General features: G+C 40.4%; 2 protein-coding genes across 2 annotated transcripts in view; one reads left to right on the top strand and one right to left on the bottom strand.

The window, feature by feature from the left end:
- Positions 1-10,910, bottom strand: part of LOC119653446 — a 28,869-nt gene extending 17,959 nt beyond the window's left edge. The window contains exon 1 of the mRNA XM_038058041.1: positions 10,693-10,910. Within this exon, the coding sequence (XP_037913969.1) occupies positions 10,693-10,719 (27 nt within the window). The 5' untranslated portion in view covers positions 10,720-10,910. The remainder of the gene's footprint in view (positions 1-10,692) is intronic.
- A 7,703-nt stretch (positions 10,911-18,613) lies between these two features.
- Positions 18,614-25,039, top strand: LOC119653630 (helix-loop-helix protein 1). The gene is made up of 2 exons (XM_038058406.1): positions 18,614-18,751; positions 24,494-25,039. The coding sequence occupies exon 2, from the start codon at positions 24,507-24,509 to the stop codon at positions 24,894-24,896; it is 390 nt and encodes a 129-aa protein (XP_037914334.1). The 5' UTR covers positions 18,614-18,751; positions 24,494-24,506; the 3' UTR covers positions 24,897-25,039.
- The last annotated feature ends 289 nt before the right edge of the window (positions 25,040-25,328 follow it).

Genomic DNA, 25,328 nt, shown 5'->3' with positions numbered 1-25,328 from the left:
CGCAGACATCTTTTTAACTTTTTTTATGTTAGTGTGCTTATTTATTGGTTCAAAGTCCGCTTTCTTTGGACCTGGCGCTCGCACTCTTTGCTGTGAGAGATTCATCACTGTAACAGGTATACTGTTATTGGTTTAAGCCGTATGTCACAGCTAGCTGCTCTGTTAGCATACTACTTGATAAACGCCTGCTGAATCAACAACAACAGCTCTACTACACGAAAGGCAATCTTCAGCTCCAAGTCACGTGGTGATCGCTGGGAGTTCTTTCACAATTACAAATTGCAGACAGAGAAGAAGGGATGCGAATCTCCCCTGCCTAAAAAGGGGACAAACTGCACCAACTGATCTTCCAGGTTGGGACCCTATAATTCTCTACACGAAAAATAATTATTACGAAGCCAGAAAAGGAGCCTTGGAATGGATGGATTACATAACGACGGACCCGACACTGAGAACGGATAACCGATTTGCGCATTTTCTTATGGAACGTACATTCATTCTATATAGATCAGGAGCTGCTACAGCCCTGTCTCAACATAAGGCTAATGTCGCAGCGTTACAAGAGATGCGCTGGAAAGGGACCGGTTTCCTCAAGAAAAGCCACTGCACCATATATTATAGTGGCCATCCAGTATACCATGCGCGGTCTGCGAATTATTCAACTATCAGTTTCGCAAAAATGGTTGCGCGGAAAGCGGTCGTTAAATAATCATGGCTTTGCCAAACCAGAGTACTTTCAACGAAATTGAGCACGTGTTAATTGAATGACGCCACCTCTCCGCTTTGACGAATTCCAGAACATACAGATGGCAGTCTAACTGGTTAAATATGGAGGCGATCAATTACATCAAGCAGTTTATCAAATTATGGTAAAGAGCTGTGACAGCGAATTAACGCCTGATGACTGGCAACGAGCCATTATCTGTCCCAAGCATAAAAAGCAACAATTATAGAGGTATCACCATACGCCCAGAACAACATCGGACCATACCAAAGAGGCTCCATTCCAGGTAAATGAGCAACAGTTCGAATTTTCTCTCTGGTGGTTCGCGATAGAAAAATTGTTGGAACGTGGCCAAAAGTGGCACTATCTGCTCATCGACTTCAAGGCTGCCATGAGAGGATTTGTTCTCCTGACTAAATTGATAGGCCTGGCTAAGTTGATTCAGAACAATGTGCGAGGCCAGATAAAAGCAACAGGACCATTCACTATCAACAAAGGTTTAAGACAAGGGGATTCCCTAGCTTTAACTTGGCTCTAAAAAAATTTGGTTCGTGATGCTAATATAAATGCGGAAAGCACCATTTTCTTCAAGTCCACACAACTACTGGCCTATGATATTGATATCATGGGGGGTACAACCAGAGATGTAGAGACTGGCTTCATGCAGATCCAGCAGACGGCTATTCGCGCGAAATTCATAGATGGGTCATCTTTTTGGCTATTCGAAACAGCGAAAGGATGTGGAGGTGTTTCTGAAGTGTTAAAATTAATTCTCTAGCTAGTGTCCTACCCACAGTAGATCTACTATAGGCAGTACCCTTACTAAAATGATCCCACTTGCGAATGTGCTTGCAGAAGCTTATCTGTACATATCAGAGACGCTAAACAAGGAAAAGGCATAATCTTCGTCAAATCGTATTGTTAAGAGAGAGATCGGTGAGCTTTTGCTATTCTGGTACTACGGCATGCTCACCCATATATCATAGCAAAAAGTTGTTTCACGTATTCACTTATCCATAAGCAAAAACTTGCCAATCTCATCAATACATTGGCAAGTCCGGGCGGTATGTCAAACACAACTGATCGGATTTTCGTTACATCTCGCTCATGTTCCAGGGCAAAACAATTTGAAATCGTGTGTACTTGCACTGATTTCCCCCCTTGAGGGGCAAGGGGGAGTGTGGTAGCTGTCTAGTATCTAACTGTGGTCCTACCTTTGTGTTCTGCTTATGGTCTAGCTGTTGAAGTTGGTGGTGGTTGACGTATAAGTGGACCAAGGAGACTATACACAGGAGGAGCGACTTCAGCGCAAAGGGGCACGGAATTTCATTGTGCACCTTTCGGGTAGGGACGAGGTATTATAGATAAGTGGTGTTGGTTTGTCGGTGTGTAGATGTCGCCTAGATGAGATTCTCCACAGACGGTTTATGTTTTAATTTTCTGGCCGGTATAAAGGGTTTCTAATTCGTATGAAAGGATAGTTACAAATAAGCAAATTTAGACTATTCTAGTCTCGATTACGGCTTGCCTTACTTCACCTTAATAATATAATTTAATATAATAATATAATTTGCCGTTTTGGTTTCAGATTTTTCGATTTAAATATGAGAGTTCATTTTTGCCCAGTGATCCAATGAAATAGGCGTTTAGTTTAAGGTTCACATAGAGGATACATAATTTATAATTCAATTTGACTAGTTTAACAAGATATGAATATAAGTATATGAAGAGAACCAGCCGAGACTCTGAAAATCGAATTGGCTCCACGAATTGGACGATTTGTACACACCACTTAATTGTTCTGAAGATGAATGTAGCCGAAGAAAGACAGTTTCGAATAAGATGATCAACCACTATAAAAATGAATATTTTAAACTATTACAACTGACTATCTTACACCACGAAACACTGAGAAAACTCATCTTTTACACTATTTTCAACACAACAAGCCAATGAAATATCACCTTACTATCTTCACCAACGTTCAGATATCGACTAGCTCTAGAAATACAAATCCTTTAAAGGTTGCGGTTGCTTTTATCTACCCTTCCATATAATACCATATAATAATATTGAATTCGTACACTTGAAATTGATTCAGTTTACCTACCACAAAAGGATTTATTCTTTAGCAAGGATAGCGGAAAAATAGCATGACATTAACTCGCTCATAAATAAAACTGGCTTCCTAAATTATGTGCATGTTTCATGCAGGATACTAAAGAGTTACGTCAGGAGAATTGATGTCAATACTTTAAAGAAACATTTAGAAAAAAACATAACGACCTATCATTCCCTCTTACGTTTTCAATACAGAAGTTGCATGCATTCGATTGGAATGGATTGTTTTATTATCAGTCGGGCACTGAACTTTTATGTTATCAATTGTTTAAAAAAAATTATCAAAAGTACTCTGTTCAGGTGAAATGTTTTCTATTCTCAAATTGAATTTTCTTCGCTTCTATATTGATTCGATCTCTATATTGATTTAAGAAGATCATCTCGTTGATGCCGTGTGGCATGACGGTTTGATATTCAAACTTTTCACTTTCGGTTTTCCATTATACCTCGTCAAATTGATTCTGTCTTTTCTTACAAATCGCTATTTTTCCGTTAAAGTTAATCTTACAATATCTTCACGCAGAATTATTCCAGCAGGTGTTCCTCAGGGTTCGCCATTAAGCCCGACTCTTTTTAATATTTACACATCCGATATCCCAGTGGACAACACCTGTCAGCTTGCCATCTTTGCGGACGATACCGGCTTATATGTCGCCAGTGTCGACCCTTCCATTATAATTATGACTTTAGAGCGAAAGTTAGAAACTCTATATCAATACTACCATAGATGGCGAATTAAAGTCAATATGAACAAAACGAATGCAATTTTCTTTACCCGTAAAAGAAAACGCTCCAGCCTACCTTCTCGCGATATAAACTTCCTTGGATCCAGCATCTCGTGGGGGGATAGTATTAAATATTTAGGAATGACCCTAGATAGAAAAATGACATTTAAACCCCATACTGAAGATGTTTGTATGAAAGTCTCTAAGTGTATCCACGCATTATACCCATTAATAAATAGGAAATCGCAATTATCGCAATTCAATAAGCTGCTTATTTTTAAAGTAGCTATGTAACCGATTCTACTGTACGCGGCTCCAGTCTGGAATCATTGCGCTAAATGCCACAAGTCCAAACTTCAGATCTCCCAAAATAAAGCTTTGAAATTAGTTCTGGATAAACTTTGGTACTTTTCAACTCAGCGGCTACATCAAATCGCGAATATTAACAGAATATCACAGCTTGCAGAGAAAAGAACGAGAGCTTTTCTACGCAGATGTAAGTCGGTAAAGAACCCGCTAATTGCATCTTTCTCTAATTATTGCTAAGGTATACATTATTAGAGTTAGTTTAGGCTAGTAATAGGTATAAGTTTAGGTCGTAAGTTGCAAGCTAGGTTTTTTTTTTTAAATTTTCCTAGGGAATTTTGAGAATTGAAGCGATTGCACGTATTAAGATTGTTTATACTGCACAACTTACCATAGTTGAAAAGACTTAGTCTGTATCACTTAAATATTGATTGTATCTGAACATGAATTGATTTACACTAATAAAGCTATCTATCTATCTATCTAAGATTATCTCGTTTGGAAGCTATTTTTTCACTGTTTGAGTTTTTTTTTCCGAAGAACTGAGGAAAGATACAAATGCGAATTCACCATATATTGATTGTTCTCTTGAGCATACGTAACATTTTTTTAAGATTGATATTGCTCATTATTGAAATACCTGGGAACTTATACCCCCCCCCCCATTGGTGGATTTCCAAAAGAAAATGTTTTTCAAGTGCCACGCTAGAGAGCGCCCTGCTCAACTTAAAGGAAAACAACGCATTTTTAATATCCGGAGTATATTACGGTACGGAAACTAGGGTTATTGGTGGTCAAAAGGTAGTATAGGTCCCATTGCGAAACGTGGATTGGTACCCACGATGGAGCATAAAACCTGGGAAACGGTGGCGACCGCTGGGAAGTGGAGATAGGGTTTGGTAGTAGAGCTGTTGGTGTTGGTTCAGCAGGCGTTTCCCTCTTTCTTAACGAAAAGCTGCAGACGGAGAAGGATAAAGGCGAGTCTCCCGCGCCTAAAAACGGGGCCAATTGTACCAACTGTTCCTCCAGGTTGGGGGTTGGGTATGGCTGACAACCCTACACAGAAAACAACTCGTTACGAAGAAACAATAATAAATAAAAAACTGCCTTCATCTAGATCGAGCAGACGGCGCATCAATGAAGGCAAAACTAACTATATGGTGGCAACGTCAGCACCAAAAACCAGCCAACCAACAACATCAAACCGCACTGGTCAAACGGGAAGAATAAAGATAGGAGACTACAACTTTGAGCTCATACTGTACAAGACAATGATCTTGCCAGTCCTCATGTATTCCTCGGAAACTTGGGTTCTTAGCAAGAAAAATTACGAACTCTTAGCCGCGTTCGAGAGAAGAATCCTCCGAAGAATTTTTGGCCCCCTACATGAGGATGGACGATTCCGTAGTCTACATAGCGACGAAATCTATGAGCGATACCATGACCGTCAAGTTGTGGATAAAATCCGGCTTAATAGGTTACGATGGGCGGGTCACTTAATGCGTATGGATGAGGATGATCCAGTCCGGAAAGTCTATAAGGACAATATCTATGGTAGAAAAAGAAGACGAGGTAGATCCTGCCTGAGATGGAGCGATGGCGTAGGTCAGGATGCCAGACAGCTTCTAGGAATATCGAATTGGTGGACCTCGGCGCAAAACCGGGATGTCTGGAGTTCCTTATTAAGGCAGGCCTAGACCGGATACCTGTTGTTGCGCCGTTGATGATGATGAAACTAGGATTATTAAACAATATTGATAGTTGTGATTATTAACCATAAAATCTGAATAATAATAATAATCGTTGGCGGTACACTACAGTACACTGTAGGAGTTAATGTGGTCAGCATTGCGTTCGCCCGAGATTATTACCTTGATTTGACTCAGGTATTCATTCACAGCTGAGTCGATTGGCATCCGACGTCAAATCACGATACAAATCCCACTATCACCAGTAAGATTTGAACCGCGACCTTCCGTCTACCAGAGAATGGTCTAAAAGAATCTTAACAGTGATCCAACAAGTCTATTAGTTATTAGTCGAGCATTGAAGGGAAAGTGATTTGAATAGGATTATAAAGACGGGAAGATAGTTTTGCAGTATAACTAGGTCACCGCTTGGCTATAATGCGTCAACCACACCTACGCACCATCGTTCGCGACTGCAATTCAATTGTTGTCCCTCAAAGTGTGACCTACCCACTGCCACTTCTGTCTTCCGATCACAGTTCTTGGTTTGAAATAGCGTCAGGCCAGGCGCACTCCGATGATATGACGCAGACAGGTATTGACGAAAGTTTGGAGCTTTTGGGTAACAGTGGAGTTCGCTTTCCATGTTCTACTCCCATATAGTAACACAGAAAGAACACTAGTACAAAACAGTCTCAACTTGACATTGGTGTTGAGATAACTGCACTTCCAGATTTTGGACAAAACAGCGAAAGTGGATTTAGCGCTATTAATGCCGTTAGATATATAAATTGATGAACGCTTTTGATGCTCTGGCCATTAATGCAGATAGGGAAAGTGTGCTGACCCATTAGACTGAAAACCTTGGTTTTGTTGGTGTTTATCTTCAGTCTTGCCTTTCTTTTCAAATCCAGAGGCATTGGTTAACGTCCATGGCCTAGTGAGAGAGCAAACAGATGTCATCAGCGTAGTCAAGGTGTTTGAGGAAAGATGTCATTGTTCCCTGAACTCCTCCCTGTTCTCCCAACAAAGTGGCATGAAGAACATCACCGATAACAAGAAGCAAAATCGGTAACAGGATGCAACTCTGGCGCACTCCGCTTTGCACCACAAAATCCTCCAAGATTTAACTTCGGTGGAGCATGTGACATTTGGCACCATCATATGTCGTTCTGATAATAGCTATTAGTTTCTCCAGAATGCCCTTCCTGCGTAGAGCACTCTAGATGCACTCCCAGTTCACGCTATCGAAAGCTTCCTCGAAATCGATGGTAAGCAAATACAGCGAAGATTTGAATTCTGCACACCGTTCCAAAATGATGCGTAGGGCCCTGATGTGGTCAATGCAGGAGAATCCGAACTGGATTCTAGAAACCAGCCTGCTCTCTGTCGATCAAGCTTCCAAGATGTTCTGTGACGCGTTCCAGAATTGTTTCAGCTATTATCTTTGCAACGGCAGGGAGCACGCGAATACCCCTCCAATTGTCACACTCAGAACAGGTCCCCGTCTTTGGGATCTTGACGATCATCCCCTTCTTCCACCCTCTGGGAAAAGTCTCGGATTTCCTAGATTTCTGTACGAGTGGGAACAACAGATCATCAGTAACTGACTCTGCGGGGAGACTGTGAAGGCCAGCGGCTTTATTCCGTTTGAGTGCATTCATGGTCGAAATGATTTCTCTTCTGCTTGGAGGAACAGTCGGTGTCCGCATGTTACTAGCCATTTCATCTACAAGTGGAGGAATTTCACCAGATGTGATACGGTTAAGAACTACGGGGAGGTGTTCTTTCCATCTTTTCGGTTATTCATCATCGTCGATGGAAAGTCGACCGTTGACTTCTTTCATAGGATCATCGAAAGATTTGCGACCACATGCAAACTCTTTCGTGATGCAGTATGCATTCCTAAAATCATTGCGATCTGCGGCATCTTCCGCTTCCCTGACCAGCGTAATAAGAAATTCCCTCTTGTCAAGGCGTACACTACGCTGAACTTCTCGGGATTTCGATCGATATCAAAGTTCAAACGCGTCACTCGCAGCGGTCAGCAGAGCCTTCAACCCCTTCCGTATATCAATACTCTTACACGATTCCAGTCAGCCAGATCTTATGATGCCTTTTCAGGACGTGCTGGACGACCTGTGTACCAACCGAAAAATATAAAATATAAATATAGCTCTCCTACTGTCGAGCGACACCTGGGTCATACAAGTGGTCAATGTTGAATTTAGACGGTCACAGCTCTCCAACTTTGCGAGAAGTGGCGGACGCAACACGCAAGTGAACGTAAGCGACCATCAGACGGTGATGCCCTTCGAGACCGATGTCAGCGCCTCTCTTGTTACGCCCATCCAACAGACAACTCTTAAATCTACTGCTGATCGCAAAGTGATCGATCTCTTACGCTGTCGATCAGTTGAAACACAACTGACCCTGAACTGCGTTTAATTGCTCGTAGAAAGCATCCTTCTCTATTATATGGGAACAGAGACTTCCCTAAACTGATCCAGTGATTTTCACCTCTAAGTCAAAGATGTGTCCGGAATTTACTCGGAGGCCCGAAATAGAAGTTTTGATTCGAGAATGTTGCCCTTGTTTGCTTCCACCAAGCTTCCCATAGAGGAATTTTGAAGCATCAATCGTTTAGTGATTCAATTAAAATACATACACGGCACTAATACCAGCCCTTATGCGCGTGATTTTGCTCGTGCAATTCCCTTCACGGTCGAACTTGTGCAAGACTTTTCAGTTTCCATAAAATTTCAAAGGAAGTGCTGGGAGTTGGATCTCCTGTGTATAGTCTTCTTGGTGGCAGAATATTTAATATTAAGACGTCTTTCTCCTCGAGGTCCTTCACATCCTTTACTGAACCTAGTTTGATCTTCATCTGATTCTTGCTGTTGATTGAGACAATTTCCATTCGTACATTACAAAACGTCCTCCTTTGTTTCTTGATTGCTCCCAGTGAAGGATAACAACCCTCCATTTGGCATTCAATTTTCCTTCGGTCATAGTGATTAGTTGGTTAGTTCATTTCGTTAGTTCTCGTTTTCTTCTGAAAATATCACTGAAGCTTTGCACTCATTTACATTTGCCGTCCCTAGAATAAACATATATATTCAACTTCTGGTCGTATCGTTCCTTAGCGGGTAGAAGGAAAGCATTTAAGTTACTTGGGATATGTCTCCCGTAGTATGTGGGTTTCAAATTCAAGATAATTTTTATTGCCGATAATTCAAAAAGGGAAGCTATTTACCCCACCTTTCCTCTCTGGCGAATTTTATCGTGTTGTAAATCAAATCTAATAATCCTTGGCCTAGGAGTTTCAATAAAACTGGTAAGGCTTACCAGAATGGCAATGCACCATTCAGCAACGCAGGACAGAATTAATAGCAGTTGTTTCGAAACAAACGTCCTTTTAAAACAAGGAGATGGGCTGGCACCCTAACTGATCACTCTGGCGCTGGAGCAAGTTATACGAAATTAGCTTGTGGACACATAAGCCACACTGCTCTATGACTCCTGCTAATATATACGGACAAAATAAACATCAAGACGCGATCTTTCACATCAGCAAAGGAGATTATTATAAGTCAAGGAAAAGCAGCAAGAAAAGCTGGCCTATGAATTAATGTAAAATGACGCCCACCAGACAAAACATAACGATTCGCGCGTACAACTTGGAAAATATAGACAACTTTATATACTTCGGTGTATAGCTGAGGAAAGATAGAACCGAACTCAGCTCGCAAACAGAGCCTTCTACATGGTTCTGCTGACTTTAGAAGCCAAAAGCGAAGCTCCGATTATATTATACAAATCAATAATAAGATCAAACGAACATTTACAAAATTGGTTAAAACCTTACAAAGGAAGGTCTTGAGAAGAATAATAGGAACTAAACGAGAGGGCGACCAATGGTGAATCAGATACAAACATGAGTTGTATCAAATATTTGATTACCTTGAAGCCTCATAAGCTGCAGTGGATTTGGCATGTTCAGCATATGGATGACCCTCAGAAACCTAAAAGGAAATTCAAAGGGAGAACAGAAGGAAGATGATCGATAAGAAAACCAGGCAAGTGCTGGGTAGATTCCGTTGACGACAGCGCATGACTGCTATGGTTAGAGAAAGAACTAAGTCTAAAATGAGGTGTAGAGCCTCGACGACGACGGTGGTTTACATTGTTAGCGGAAAAGTTCAACCAATTTGAAGTGATCATTACATAACCATTTAACGATTTGGAATATAGCCCTTGCAGGAATGTGAATGATTATGTAACCTGCATAATGAAGACGCAATATCGCTACCCTTTGGTTTTGGACAAAATCCGGCTCAATAGGCTGTGATAGTTAAGTTGCCTAGTCCATATGGATGAAGATGACCCAGGCCGGAAAGTCTGTAGGGACAATAACAATTGTAGAATTGGAGACGTGTCGATGACTTAGCCCAGGATGCCAGGTAGCTGCTAGGAATATAAAAATGATGAACCTGTGCGCAAAACTGTGATGTTTAAAATTTTTTTTGGAGCGTGCATAGACCAGACAGTGGTTGTTTTACCGTTGATAATGATGCACTGCGGTTGTCTTTCTGTGATTTTATTGGAAGATCTTAAGAAAAGGCAATGAATGTCAAACAAAACCCAAAGGTTTACCCACTATTTATCTGTCGCTCGTGACTCCCGACCAACTGTAAACGAAAAATTACCTTGGTTGGTACGGGTCAGATAATAGTAGTTAAATAAATTAAACAACGTGGTTATGTCACTCATTAGAAGTGACTTGAAAATTATAGCGTAGATCAGTTGAAAGGAGTAAGAACCTTTTCGGAATTTAAGAAACTGACAAAGTCTAAAACCAACCAATCATGAATCCATGATTTGCTCATGTTTGAGACAAATTTATATAGTCTTTGCACAACTCCATAGAACACAACCCTTCAGTAGCATATGTATTATATTAAGGGCTGATCAAGGACGCGGCCCTACGCATCGAAAGATATCTCGAAAAATACCTTCCCATTTCAATGAATGTTTAGAAAGTATTTTAAAGGCATTTTGCGATTTTTCGCCATGATTTAAATTATCAGATAAAAACACAGTCACCGGAAGAGTTAACTGAAAATACCTGGTGGGCGCTGTAGTTAACCGACATATTGATCACTCAGGCTCCTTCCGTGAAATCCACTTATTTAATATATGCGTAAAACATGTAAATTTAAATTTATTTTTTCGCGTTTTGCGTTCTTACACACGCGTCACGAGTTAATTATTTTTTCACATTTGTTTATAGAAACTTCATGCACTTTTTTTCAAAATCCATGTTAACTATTATTAAAATTTTAAAAAATTGTTTTACTGGCAAATTGCACTTTCAAAACACAGTTGAATAAATTTATTTTCATTATTTCATTTATCCATCGATATGTATCTCTCCAAAATTCTAGCACCGAACTAAATATCCAACATTCAGGAACCCATCGGATTCTGGAAATTTTTAAATAAACGGGGGTTGGAATATTTGCATTCAGTTGGAAGGATTGAAATTGCTATGGTACAAGGACATCGGAGATGTACATATTTATACATTTATGCGCATATATAGCTTGGAAATATGCTCCCCGGTAAACAAAACAAATTTGTATCATAGTTACATTAAAGATGATAGATACCAGGGTATCTATTGCATTTCCAATTGGACGCAAGGGTGTCGCAATGGTGAGTTGAATGTTTGCTCGATTTCCTCAATAACTTCCTGCACAGGACGAATCCTGGAGTAAACTGGATTGAAAGGATTTTTACATATTGGAATGGTGGAATATTATTGACTTGGATGTTGTAGATTTTTTTTGGGAAACAGAGATTGGAAATCCTCATTTGAATTTCGCTTAATGAGAGAATTAGTTTTCGAGTCCAAACTAGAATTCCTTATTTTAAATTAATTGGATGGAGCTTATCCTTCAAGTATGATCATTTGGGTTTATTCTAAGTTGTTGGAATATCAAGGACAACAAATACATACGTTCGTATACGAGCAAAGTACTCCTATTCTCGAACAACATTCATCACAAATATCATATATCAGAAAATACACATGTTTGTGGGTTTATTGTCTTTATTCTTTATGTTGCAAGTTAATTTATTCATAACTAGCAATAAAATGTATGGCATTCTGCATATAAATCTGCAAACTTCGAAAACATTTCCAAGTCCTTTTTTTCGCGAACAACCAATAAACCAGTCCTTAATTGATTTAGTATAATTTCCGATGATGAATGTTTCCATATATTGGTAGTTGAGTTTACGGTAGTAATGCGTGCTAATGAAAATTAAGAAATTGGTAAGATAAACGATTCATTCATATATTCGTATCCGGAAGAGTATTAAATTGTTGATTTGGTGCCAGGCACGAAAAAAGCGAATCAATGATTCCATGCAGACTTTTTCGTTAAGCCACGGAAGACCAGGCTGAAGGATACCAACTTATCAGTTATTATTAACCACTACATATAGCGCTTTTAAGGGGAAAAGGAACAGGAAGAGTGCGGCAATTGATATTGATAATATGAAAGTGCGTATATGCAGAATATAGTAAACTATATATGCAATAATGAAGCATTCGCCATTGAACCAGAAATGCAAGTGTCCTTCGAAAGAACATAATATTTTCATAAAGTAAACAGAATCCATTTATGTTGGATTTTGTAGATATCCAGCTGGTAAGTAGATAGCGAAATAGGTTCATCACTCAGAATTTTATTGACTGAAAACTGAATTGTCATTGATCGGATCAATATTTTGATATGAGGACGCAAGAAAAAGGGAAAAATTGATAGCTGTGCACGAGAAAAAAGGAAATATTTTTAGAAAAAAAGAGAGAGTGAATTAATTGTTGAGTTTTATACATGATGCAGGAAAAAAAATCAGGAAGCCACTGTCTAGAATGGCCATTAGCAAAGATAGTAGCATAGCAAAATCCAAGGCTTGCATTCACGATGGTACATACAAATTTCAGTTGACGCTAGTAAAAATTATGGGCAAGTACATTGTCAAAATCATGTCTTTTTTTTCCAAAGCCAGTCCATAGGATTCACGAAGGAAAGCAGCTCCCCCATCCTGCAGCTAGAGATGTCTCTGAGGTCCTCAAAGAATGGTTTACCTAGTATTCGGCCTGACTTTAGATAGAGCTGCGTAATTGCAAAGAAGTGGCTAATGATTTTTCCTTTTTCCCCGCAGCTCCAGCAATGTGAATCCAGCTATGGCTATATTACGCTTGGGGCTCGGATTATCGACAGGCTTCCAGTATCATCAGTACTTCCGCTTGAAATACACTGGCGAAACCTGAGAGACCGTACGGCTGGGATGCGCTGTGTGTATTCGGGAAAACTTCCGCACCAACTCCACAGATCATCTTTGATCCGACGGTGAAGAATACTGTGTCCTAGCCTTGCAAGAAGCCGCCGGTCTTCCATTCTGCCTTGGTTGGAAAGTCCACAGCAAAGTTGGCGTAGTCCGTAGGGAAGACCCAGATTGCCCGAAGTACTTCATCTAGGACGTTACTATAGCCGTATAGCTTCGCTGTCCAGTATCCCGACTCATGTAGTATGACATCACCGCACACTACAATTTAATGTGGAGGTGTAGGGGGAGGAGGTGTGAGAGTACATTAAGAGCATCTGACATACAAGACTGCAGAGCCCCGGTAGCACCTGCACACGTGGTTCTTTGAACTGTTTGGTCAAACCCTCCCACCATACAATAGAGCCGTACGTTAGGATGGGACATACCATAGCTGTGTACATCCAGAGTAACATCCTCGGCCGAAGACCCCAGTTCCCCCATGCCCATTGGAGACATAGAAGGCTATACAGGTCTTCTTAACTCTCAGTTCTATGTTCAATCTCGAATTTAGCTTCGGATCTAGGATAACAACCAGATACTTTACATTACAGAAAAGAAATAATCTTTATTCATTCACCCGGAGGGTGGTACCCTTGTCTTAGTGGTGATAGCATCAGTTCAGTTTTGGTTGGATTTAGGTCCAATATACGTAAAATTTGATCCATGACTATCAACCAGAGCACCGGAGAGATTGCACCACCCTGGAGCGTGCCTCAGCTTGCAGCTTTGGTTAAGTGACTACTTCCAGATCCGACTCGATTCTCCTGATTCTTAGTATGAGTATTATCCAATGCATCAGATATCTCTCAGTCCAATACTGCTCAAGGTTTCCATGACGGTGTTGGTACGAACGTTGTTAAATGCTTCCTCTATATCCAGGAAAGCAGTTAGAGTATACTGTTTGTACTACAATGACCGCTAAACCATGTCGATTACCTCGTGAAGAGCGGTTTGAGGTAGGCGTGCTGTCCTGTTTCTATAGCATGATTGGCATTGTGCGATCTGGGCCGGAATTTTATATGAGAAGAACCTGTTTATAGCCCAGCAGATCTTATCCTCGATAATTGCCGATTTGATAGTCTCGCACGGCTGAGGCGGCTGCATACTCCCAAGCACTGAAGCTCTGGCGTACAGCCCTTCTCACTAGCAGGGAAATGCGTCTGAACCAGCAGCATCCAGGGTTCCACCAGAAGATTCCGGAACGACTTTTTAAGAAAAAATGGGCTCCTATGTTGGATAGAATCTTACAGAGCCACAGATTCACTGGTACTTTTAATGTTTTGACAATAGTCAACTAGGATCGTCTACTGATAGTCTCGATGCCGACTTGTACTTCTTTAGACTGTCCTTGTATGGCTGCTAATATTTGTGCCTGTAGCAGATATTGAAGAGCTCTCTGCTCAGCTTCCTTAGGCTGGACAGATCTGCATTCCACCACGATGGCGGTGTCTTCTTGCTGTATTTAGCAGGGCACGAGATTTTAAACGTGATTTCGAATGCCTTTTCCGGAGCATCCCGAATCTTGATTCTGTCGTGTAATTCTTAAAAAAATTGCGCACCAGAGAGTTTGTTCTTGATAATTTGACCAAACTTTTGAACCTCCTGGGGTCTCTGAAAAGTTTGGACATCTCTGCGGCGAGAACTAGACTGAAAAGTATTCAATTATGAACTGAGAAGGATTCTGGTCAGACACTCTCCAATTCTCCACCCCTCCTCCCAATCGTCGCAGCTCTCCGAGCTGAGAAAAGGGAAGGTTGGTGTACTGCCCCTGTTACACACCGATAGATTTTTATTAATAATAAAATCGAAGAATGACTCACTTCTTTCGTTGAGTTCCGAACTGACCCAAAGCGTACGACCGCATTGGCGTCGCAGACTATCAATAGGTTGGTCTTCTTTCTTTGCTTCTATAGTGGACCTCAAATGTTGCAGTTTTTCTAGTGGAGCTGATTGGTCGTGAGCCATGTAAACCGAGGAAATATATACGTTCTTAGCTCCCACATACTTTAGTTTGACCACGAGTAAGTCGCTGGAGCTTAGCGTGGAAACTTTTCCTCATGAGGATACATGCTTTAGTTCTGTCCCGATTGACGTCCCTTGTGCTGTAGAATAAATTATAATATTTGCTTTGGAGCACTTGGATGGTTCAATCGCCTCCGATCCAGGGCTCCTGTACTAATGCGACGTCGATGTCTTCCTCTAGAAGGAAAACAAGCACTTCACGCACGCACTTCAAGTGCTGTAAAATTATCTGCGCTACCCTTAGCATGATTTGCTTGCGTAAGTTATTCGTCAGTCCACGTTGCATGAAAAAACTAGCAATATCTACGCGCCTTCGTCCAAACTAAAACCGTCGGGTCGCACCGAGACTGAAGAAAGGATCCTCGGAGGCACTTTTAGCTAAGAGCAAACCGAAGCGGTAGCGGATCATATCTTGTCAGTTCAAACGGTAACATCGACCTTATCTGCCACCGAGCAAGTTGAAGTTGGTGGATGAATTTTTGTATGACCACAATATTCCATGAGGTATGCTCGCAGCCAATGTAAGGGATGTGTGGAATCAGACAGGCTCTCAGCTAGTTAACAATTATGTTGTATTGATCTTCAAAGCCAGTTGAGGGAAGGTCAAGCCCACGTCATCTTCCTCTAAAGCGTGAACATCAGTATGCACTAGACTACTAGAATATCTGGTGAAGGCAGGATTACAGATCTCCAACTAGGCCAATAAATTCATACTCTTCATTGGGGTCATGATGGCATTTCCTGATAAAACGTCCCTTGCCGACAAGAAGCAGGAACAAATTTACGAACCTTCAAACAACAGAACAATATTTTTTTTAGAAGTCATCGCCTAATATTTTGAAAGTTTGGGTGCTAAGCCCTAAACGAGCGGTCCGTGGACAAAAAAAAGACGGAGTAAGTTGCTCCCCATTTGGTCCGGTCCGGCATTAAGTTGATTCGGACTTAGGGTCCCACAATTCTTAAAAGAATATTTTCAGCTCTGGCCAAGCTCTGGTCAATAAGACGGATTTGCGCTCAATATAATTCGTAGTCATGTTGTGTTGTGCGAATTACATAAAGGAGTACTTAACATCTGCGAGCCGCTTCGGACACGCCGCTCCCAGGGCAGAGGTGAGGCAGCGTCTGACGATTTGCCTCTACCCTGGTAAGAAACCGTAAAGCTGTCATCGTCTAATATTTTGAACAGAACAATAATTTGACGAGTACCATTCCAAATCGCAAAACCGGGCAATACTTAAGCCAGTTTGGGGAAAACCACAATAGGAGATCGATTTTCAGCAGATTTGTATAATTATTTTTGAGTGAAGGCTTCCAAATCGTTCCGGACTGCGAACCGCACTTTGTAGTCTGCCTTTTCCAGTGCCCCCAGGCACTCTTTGTCTATACGCACAACAACTAGAGCATCGCAGAAGGTGTATAAAGAATAGTTTTGACAGTGCTTCAATAATACATAAAGTAAATGCTACGAGGCTAGTAATATGCATAGAAGACTACATCGGAAAATGGTACTATTTTGTACCATGTAGAATTACCTGATTTCTGCTTCGGAAAGTGAATTAAACCAATTGACAATCAGAAGTTTGGCGCACCAAGTATGAAAGATTTTATGGTTCTTTCTTGTCTGAGCAACTTCTGGTGAGAAAAGTCGAGTTTTTCTTTAAAATTCATTTTATTTATTGGGTTGATCGAGAGCATAAGTTTGACTAACTTTGAAAGGGTGTACGTCCAATGATTTAGCTATAGAGTCAGTCGAATGACCTACTTCCTGCTTGCTTCAGGTATCTAAAGTTCATGTGGTGGCTGACTACCATGCTAAGGACCATGTCTGCCCTCGTTGCTCGCAAAGAGGCCACATGGTCCCTTCTTGCACAACGAGGCACGCTGTGTTTTCTGGGAGCTACCGGCTAGGTATATGCTCCGGTCGATGTTACGCCTCATTTATGCCACAAGGATCCCCACCCTGGCCTAGCTAATACCCACGACTGATTGCCATGTCGCTCATACTGCTGCAGTTGGGTTATGTTAGTAAAACTGCCATATTGAATAATTGCTTGCCGCTACTTGCCTGCAGTATAATGGCCCATAGCCATAGTGGCCGTAGTGGACAGCCATCTGTCGAGTTTTCCGTTTGTGCTGTGTCCGGAAGTCTTATATGTTGAATGTAGAGCGGTAGTTGACTGGTGGAGATACTGACAAACTTAAAGGGACTACAATGGTACAGGCAAGTTCGGTGAAGAGGCGGTGAGAACCTCATGATAACAGTAGTTATCATACAAATAGTTAAAAGAAAGCCTGGGCGACAAAATGCCTCGTATATGACGTCGGCTCGAATATATCCGCAAAGAATAAATCTCCACAAAAATCTGGCGAAGAATTGAAAAACCTAGAATTTTACAACAAGAAAAATCGAATCCAAATAGAAGGGATAAATTCTAAGGAGAAGAATACCGAATATCGTAAGGATTACTTTTTGTATATTTTGTATACAATACCGTTCACCATATCACCAAAGAACTTGGAGGTATTTCCAATCTATTAAGGAATTAATTGCGGGGGTTCATCCATCTATTCAATGACTTCAGATAACATTTAAAATCATAACCGGAAGTAACGTTATATTTATAAGATGCGAACAAAATTAGGTTAAATAAACAGTGGCTTTGTGGCTCTGTGGTAGCACTACTCCCACACAAAATTTTGTTTATGTGTTTTATCTATAAGATCTGTATGTGGCCAAGAAGCGGACTATGGGGAAATACGGCGAGAAACCCAGAGAATATATGAAAGCGATGGTAGAAAGATTTCAGGACCTATAGGATTGTCATATGATGATAGATTCACACTAATTTTTAAAACGACATTTCCTCAAAAATCTAAGAAAAGAAGAAATCATAAGAGAAGCTTTTCTGGAGCTTTCCATTAATTAAAAACCATTTGTAATTTCCCAATTGCTAGCACAAAATTGTTTAGAAACACTTTCAAATCAATGCCGGCAAAGTCACTGTTGACCGCTGCTGTTATTATCCCTGATACTATTTATCTATGATACCTTTGGTGTCCTTTTTCTACTTTGTGAAACAGTGTGTCAATACTATAGCAGTCCATGGAACCTGGTGCACAAGGGATCAGGAAAGGTATTACATATATGGAAAAACATTCCAAAATTGCACATAAAAACATTTCGACAAAATAAGGATCGAGTTGGGGAAGTTTTGTAAATTGAACTTGTTAATTTTATAAAGCGCTTACTGCCGCTGTAAAAAAACACACTCAGGAAGAGGACTAAAAAAATTGTTGCGATATAAAAAAAACCAACATACAAGACAGTGCAACAAATCTTATAATCTTCAATATCCTTCGAATTCCTCATTGATCTCAATTCATTCTTCTGCACCCTAAATTTTCTATATATACCTCCATGAATGCATACATATGTTCTATCTGTACACATTTATCCGTGCATAGATTTTCAACCCCATAGAAAAAAGGAGGCGGGATCAATGCGAAATCTGCTCCTATTCACATACAGCATCTGGTACCAATTGGAATGCGCAGGACTCGCATAAAAAATGTGCTTGACTCCATCTTGTGAATGCAATTGGTCCATTTCGCTTCCGTGATGGGAAGATAAAAGGATGCTCTGGTCCTGGATATCATAACAGTTCAACAATTCATCTCAGCTCGTTCGTTTAGTTCTGGTGCTAAGAAGCGGGTTTTCTTATTAATTTCCAATTTGGTCGGATAATTGTCCTTCCTTGAAAGTGGTGAGTGTCAGTGGAGTTTAAGAATTAAATTGATCACAAAATATGAAATAGGCTAGGAGTGCAGTGATATAAAAATTAAAACAACCAACTTTAAGTCAAGCGGAAATATGTATATTTTTTTATGAACCTGCATTCAATGGAGATATTTTCCGGTTTCTACTTCCTTGATAATTCTAAATTTAGATATAGCCCCCTCAGTTAACGTGTATTAAGATAAACTATTTCAACTTAATGTTTGAATTAAATAAATATGTAGTTTGGGAAAAAAATGTGGTAGTGAATAAAAGCAAATTAAAAATATGGTATTGTGAAAAAAAGCGAAGAAAAGGGAAGTTGATTGTAGTCAACCGTCTAATCGATAATATTATGGGAAAGAAAGGGAATACTTGCATTAATAATGAAGATACAAATGTTTAACAAATAGTTTTCCTCCATTCTTAAGGCTCTCCTTTAAAGGCAGTGTTCTGCTCCACTTTCATTATTCTGTTAAAGAAAGTTGCATTGTATCCTTAAAGAAGTGTATTTCATGCAAGACTTTAACCGTCAGAAATTTTAATATATTCCCTACTTCAAGTATTTAACTGGCATTTGGCATTAAATTCTTCCAGGTGCCTCGACCTACTTTACACAAGTGTCGGATACTGTCCCAGAACGTGTATGGAGGTTTCGACACACTCTGCATACAACCTGCAGCTTCACCAGGTAATAGTTTATTCGGCAGTGACCAGTGAGTATTTCCACTATAATCCGGAGCTTTAAGCAGTTCTTTGTGCGTTTGGGTTTATTTCCTCCCATAAGCACCCTGGACAGCTCCATTCGTGGTAAACTCGCCGAGTATAGTTCCCTCAGTCGTCCCTCTTCATTTTTGATTGTCATAGCCAGGAACCTGTTTCCGATTCTACAGAAATGTTTTGGCCCCTTCGTGGCTAGTTTGTCTACTGCCCCATTTCGTTCCAACCCAACATGGCGTGGAACCCAGAGTACAGAAGGCATTACAAGTATTCGAAATCTTATTGAGATTAGACTTAATTTCAAGAATATTAGGGATTAAAAGTTCGTGTTAGAAATATAGTTTTCATCATTCGAAATAAAATTCTACTGCGAGAAGTGTCAGCACGGTGTTTTGCTAAGGAGGGATTAGAGAAAGGCTAGTGGTCAAATTTTTTAAACGCTTCCGCATTTCTTTCAAAAGGAAGGCAATTTCGCAGGAAATAGTGGTGCAGAATGAAAGTTCGCTTCATCGCAAATCCCAAATTAGGCAAGGTTAATATAGAGTGGAGACGAGACGAACCGAAACCGAATCAAACCGAATTTGTTTATAATCTATGAATGACATGGTATAGATCTTTGGAGCCTTTAAGGAGTGTTCTTCTTGAACTTTCTTTATTATATGATTGCTGAGCAATAAACCCAGTCTACTAGATATTATATCTGTTGTGATGAGGTTTGAAGTACGTACACTCCGAACGGGGAAGTACCATTCTCTCATGTTTGGTCTTGTGATATAACGCACAAGACACACACTGACCTTCAAAATCCACCATTCGGTTGCCACCGTTAACTATGTAGTTTTAATTTGTTTGAGTTTCCTAAAGAAGCGCTTGGTGAGGAACTACAAAAAGGAATGGTGCCCCATGAAGAAGGCTTTTATTGAAAGTGTGGTAAAATATCACCAATGTCGTAAAAACCAGTATCCGTTCTAAGCCTGCCTTAGTAAAGAACTCCAGGTATTCCGGTTTTTCACCGAGAACCGCTAATTCGATATCTCTAGAAACTCTCTGGCGTCCTATCCTACGTCATCGCTCCATCTGAAGTAAGGTCTGCCACATCTTTGTTTTGTACCACAGATATTACCCGTATAGACTTTCCGGGCTAGATTATCCTCACCAATACGTATAAAGTAAGCCGGATTTTATCAACAACCAGACGGTCATGGTATCACCCATAGATTTCGTCGTTATGTAGGCTACGGAATCGTTCATCTTCATGCATGGGGCCAAAAATTCTTCAGAAGATTCTTCTCTCGAACACGGCCAAGAGTGCGCAGTTTTTTTTTTGGTAAAAACCCCAAGTGTCCGAGGAATTCATGGTGATTGCCAACATCATTTCTTTGTGCAGTAAGAGTTTTGATCCTACGGTGAGACGTTTCGAGCGTAACAGTTTTTATAAACTAAAATAGGATCTGTTGGCTACCAACACCCGTACGCGGATTTCATCATCGCAGCTGATATCGCTTCTGACTTTCGACCTTAGATAGTCTCCTATCTTTATTGTTCTCATTTGACAACTGCCATTTGATGCTGCTCCTTCTTTGGTTTCTAGTGCTGACGTTGCACCATGCACTTTATCTTGCATTCATTAATGTGCCAGCCCGGGATATCGCGCCGCCTGCTCGGTCTCGATGAAGGTAAATTGTACATCCCGGGTTGGTCTTCCCATAATGTCAATATCGTGACATACGGTCACCAATTAGATTTCGCTCTTTATCTCGACAGGATGGGCATCAAGTTGGCTTCATCCTGCTGACTTGTTGGTAAAACCTCCGCAGCTAGTGCAGTTGCTCCATATACTTAAAGTGCATTGTGAAGTCACTTCTCCGCTCGACGGCCAAGTATATATAATACAATTCAACAAGAGGCTAAACAAATTTATAAGTAGTGACTGATTTTCAAGAGCCAGACGTGAAATTGTAAGGGTCACAACCTCTAAAAGTAATTAAATGCTAGTATTGGCATCGCAATAGATGATAGTCAGTTGATAAGCCGCTACATGAGATGATAAAACTCGCTTAATTTTGAATGTGTTACTTGACTATATCTACAAATGTGGTTCCCGCAACCCGACATTCTACTACTTCCAACCAGTAATTTCACTTTCGTCACTCTCGTATGTCGTTAGTTGCTCGATTTTCGGATTTGCCTCAGCCGGATGCTTTGCGTCACAATGCGTCTTCAGCACCACCATATATATAGGTAGTCCCAGTGAAAGAGGCGCTTCTGCATCTGGGAGAGTGGATGCTAAATAAAAATCTCCTATCCTTTGCGTGGAAAAGAGAAACAGGTTTGCTCATGAAATTTGCGGGAAAGAGGATCTCTTCCGATACCTACAGAAAGCCTATATAAACGCTGCGAACAATACCAGATAATTCGAACCACTCCCATTCACATAAAATGGCCCATTTCTATGCTATGATCCACCGATTGTTCACCGTGCCCCTCATTACTGAAAGATTTAGGGAAGGAGTATATAATCGACACCGCAGTGAAGAACAGCTTCCAACAGTCGATTATTGAAAGACTCATGTGGAAAAATGCGCAACGGCAAGAAATGCGGACAATGACATCCTTCTCGTTAATAACTTGGAAGGGAAAAGAAGAATAGGGGACACATATTCTGCGGCTTCGTTGAAACTTATAAAAACCATGAAAGGATTAAACATCGACATAGTGTCATTGAGTAGGAGGAGGCTAAGGAGAGCACGAGAGAAAAGCGAAGAGAAGAGCACAACGCTGAAATCAATGATAGCACAGCATCATTGCGTCTTTGCTTGTTAAGGAAGTGTAGTTAGCAGACCATCAACTTTTTCCTCTATTTCTTCTAGCGGAGTGTTCCAGTCAGACCTTTCTAAAATTTTCCAAATCTCCAAAATAACTCAAGAATTTACTCTGAGGATTTACTGCGGCCCTTTTAAAATGCCTCCTATTCAACTCAACTCGTAACCTTCCCTAAAATTTTGAACTTGTCCTAAAACAGTGACTCTAACGAAAGGTAAAAAAGGGTATGGAGTTGTCAACAAGTGCTGCTGAAACTTAACCGACTGAACGAAACACTCTTGATGTGGGCGCCAAAGCACTCAAATATCGCTGGTAATGAGGAAGCTGACAGACTGGCTCACCAAAGTTCTGGATCCATAATGATGGGGCCAGACCAGGTTTTGGCTTCTAACCATTCACTATCAAGTTTCACGCAGTCAAATTATGAAATTTGAACTTCTGCCGGCAGGCAAAAATCTCTGTTAAAGAATCCGAGGCCGGTAGAGCAGCACTTTTGGTACCTCTCAAGAAGGAGGATATGAAAACCCTAGTAGGGCCTTTAGCGGGACACTGCTCCTTAAACTAACAAATGAAAAAATGCAGTAGTTGTCTCCGCTATATGCAGTCAATATGAGAAGATAGGAGTGACGTCCCTGCACTTCATATGCAGGTGCCCGAGCTCGTCAGACCTCAGTCGAAGATTCTGTAGCTGGAGAATGTTCTAAGATTCATGAAAGCCTGCGAATGCCGTAGGTGGGAGGCCATTGAATAGACGAAGTCCGGGGATAGTACCATATAATGGGCCTAACAAAGGTCTGAGTACTTGGAGCCTAACGCCTTCCACGCGAAACGTATCTTTTCGCCAGAAAATTAATTGTTAAACATTTCGCCTGAGTCTAAACGTGAAACTAAGCTGTCTCAAGATAGTGATCTCAATCGCTTAATCCTAATATGTAAAACGATAGCTCGTTCGATGGAAGTTGAAATTTATGGGGTAAAGCCTCATCACTTTGCTTTTCTGTCGAACGAGCGCTATTCATTTCTACATTCTAGCTTTGCCTAAAAGTTGCTTCATCCTATATTCGGTGTTTGGCTTTTGACTGGAACCATTGGTAAAAGTTCTGTTTTTTGCGTTCTCCAATTTTGAGTTGGTTACAGTTCTAGTTGTACCAGAGCTCGAGATGATTACGCTGATTTAAATAGAGCACTCATTTATTGTTGATTTGACCGATATCCGACATCCAGCATGTGATACAAACCCCTCTCCCGCCAATGAGATCTGAACTTCCGTCTGTTGCTAAGTGCTCCGCAAATAACAGTTACATTTATTTATCGAAAATAGTTGGTATCACCCACGATTAAATAACCTTTGATTTTTTTTTTTTTGTAAAAATCAAGCATTTTACCCTGTAGAAATTTTTTGATTTATCATTTCATATATCTTCGGTTTAAAAATCTTGTTTCTAGTTGAAAGAATCAAGACAGACCTTGTAACGCAACTGATCTAGATCTAAGGGTCCTGCAGTTTTTAGAAGGATTAAAATCTCCAGACATCCGGATATCCGAATATCTTCAATTTAATTCTTTGCTCTCTTTTCGAATAGATCGAGCTATTTACCGAAATGTCTTTTCTTTATTTTATTGCAAATAACTCCAAGAAGCCTTGATATATTCCAGAACAGAAACATGAAATGCATAATTCTACTCAACATCAAAATTATTCTATAAATATTTGATTTTATTGCTTATCGAAAAGATAACTTGATAGAAACGAAAAATACCCGCAAGTCCTAGAATAACAAAATGTGCTCCAAATATTGACTTCAGTCTCTTGGCAATATTGTCCTCGTTGCAGATAGACATTTCCAAATATACTGTACAAGCATGCTTTGCACCACACATTTCACCCCTGCCTACCCATTTATAGAAAAACGTGATTTACCCTTTTCATTTTCTTTTCTATAAAGGGTGGTGCTCTCCTAAATAATATTTCGTCAACGCATCTATGAAAACATGATTTTGTGGCCAACGCACAATTTAATTATAGTATTTAACCAGGGAAGCGTATGCCAAATATTTAGAGGCGTTAAAGGGTTGTTGAATGATATAATAAGGGAAATAGGAAAAATATAGATGTGGGATTTCCTTTTACACCATGTGATTTTGAAGAAACTCATAGAAATCTTCTCATCTACTTTCATGTCTCCAGCAAAGTAATCATTATGGTCTACGACATCGAACATATGATTCCAAACGAAAGTACATCCTTGGGTCGCGACTTCATTCATAGCTCTTTTGCATGCGAGAATATACCGCCGCCTCCTGCATCAGCCACACCACGACGAAGGACCCTTCCCATTACCAATTTGGATCCATCAGACTTGGTGGGATTGTCACGTGAGGAACGAAGACGACGACGGCGTGCTACCCTTAAATATCGAACAGCACATGCGACCCGCGAAAGGATTCGAGTCGAGGCATTTAATGTTGCATTCTCGGAACTAAGGAAATTACTACCGACTCTTCCGCCTGATAAGAAACTATCGAAAATTGAAATCTTGAAGCTCGCTATCTGCTATATTGCCTACTTGAATCACGTGCTCGAAACATAATTTATAATAGCATTGGTGGACGCTGTGGAAGATTTATAATCCTTTTCCAGTTTGACTAAGAAGCATAAGTGTGATATTTTTGTTGGAAAACGTTTTTTGTTTTGTGTTTACGTCTAGTGAATAAAGCTCTTCTTTCCAACTTGGCCAGTGTTTAATTTGGATACTGAATGGGGAGGGTAGCATCAGTTGGTGCTGGAGCTTCTGGCTCATTTTCCAGGATTCGGAGATAATGGTACACCTGATGCTCTATAAATTGAAAGTATGGTGCATGTAAACGTAGAGGTAAGTTCGTGAATCAAATGGAAGAAAATGGGAGTTAAAGAATACGCAATTTATAGAAGACATAAAAATACGTACATATGTATGTATATAGATCCTGGTGGTCAAATTAGATTAGATGTGGCTTGCGCCTATATATAAGAATAAATATTT

This window comes from Hermetia illucens, chromosome 4 (assembly GCF_905115235.1).
Source record: "Hermetia illucens chromosome 4, iHerIll2.2.curated.20191125, whole genome shotgun sequence".
Taxonomy (NCBI): domain Eukaryota; kingdom Metazoa; phylum Arthropoda; class Insecta; order Diptera; family Stratiomyidae; genus Hermetia; species Hermetia illucens.
The sequence above is the reverse complement of the archived record's forward strand: the minus strand, read 5'-3'. Positions and strand labels throughout refer to the sequence as shown.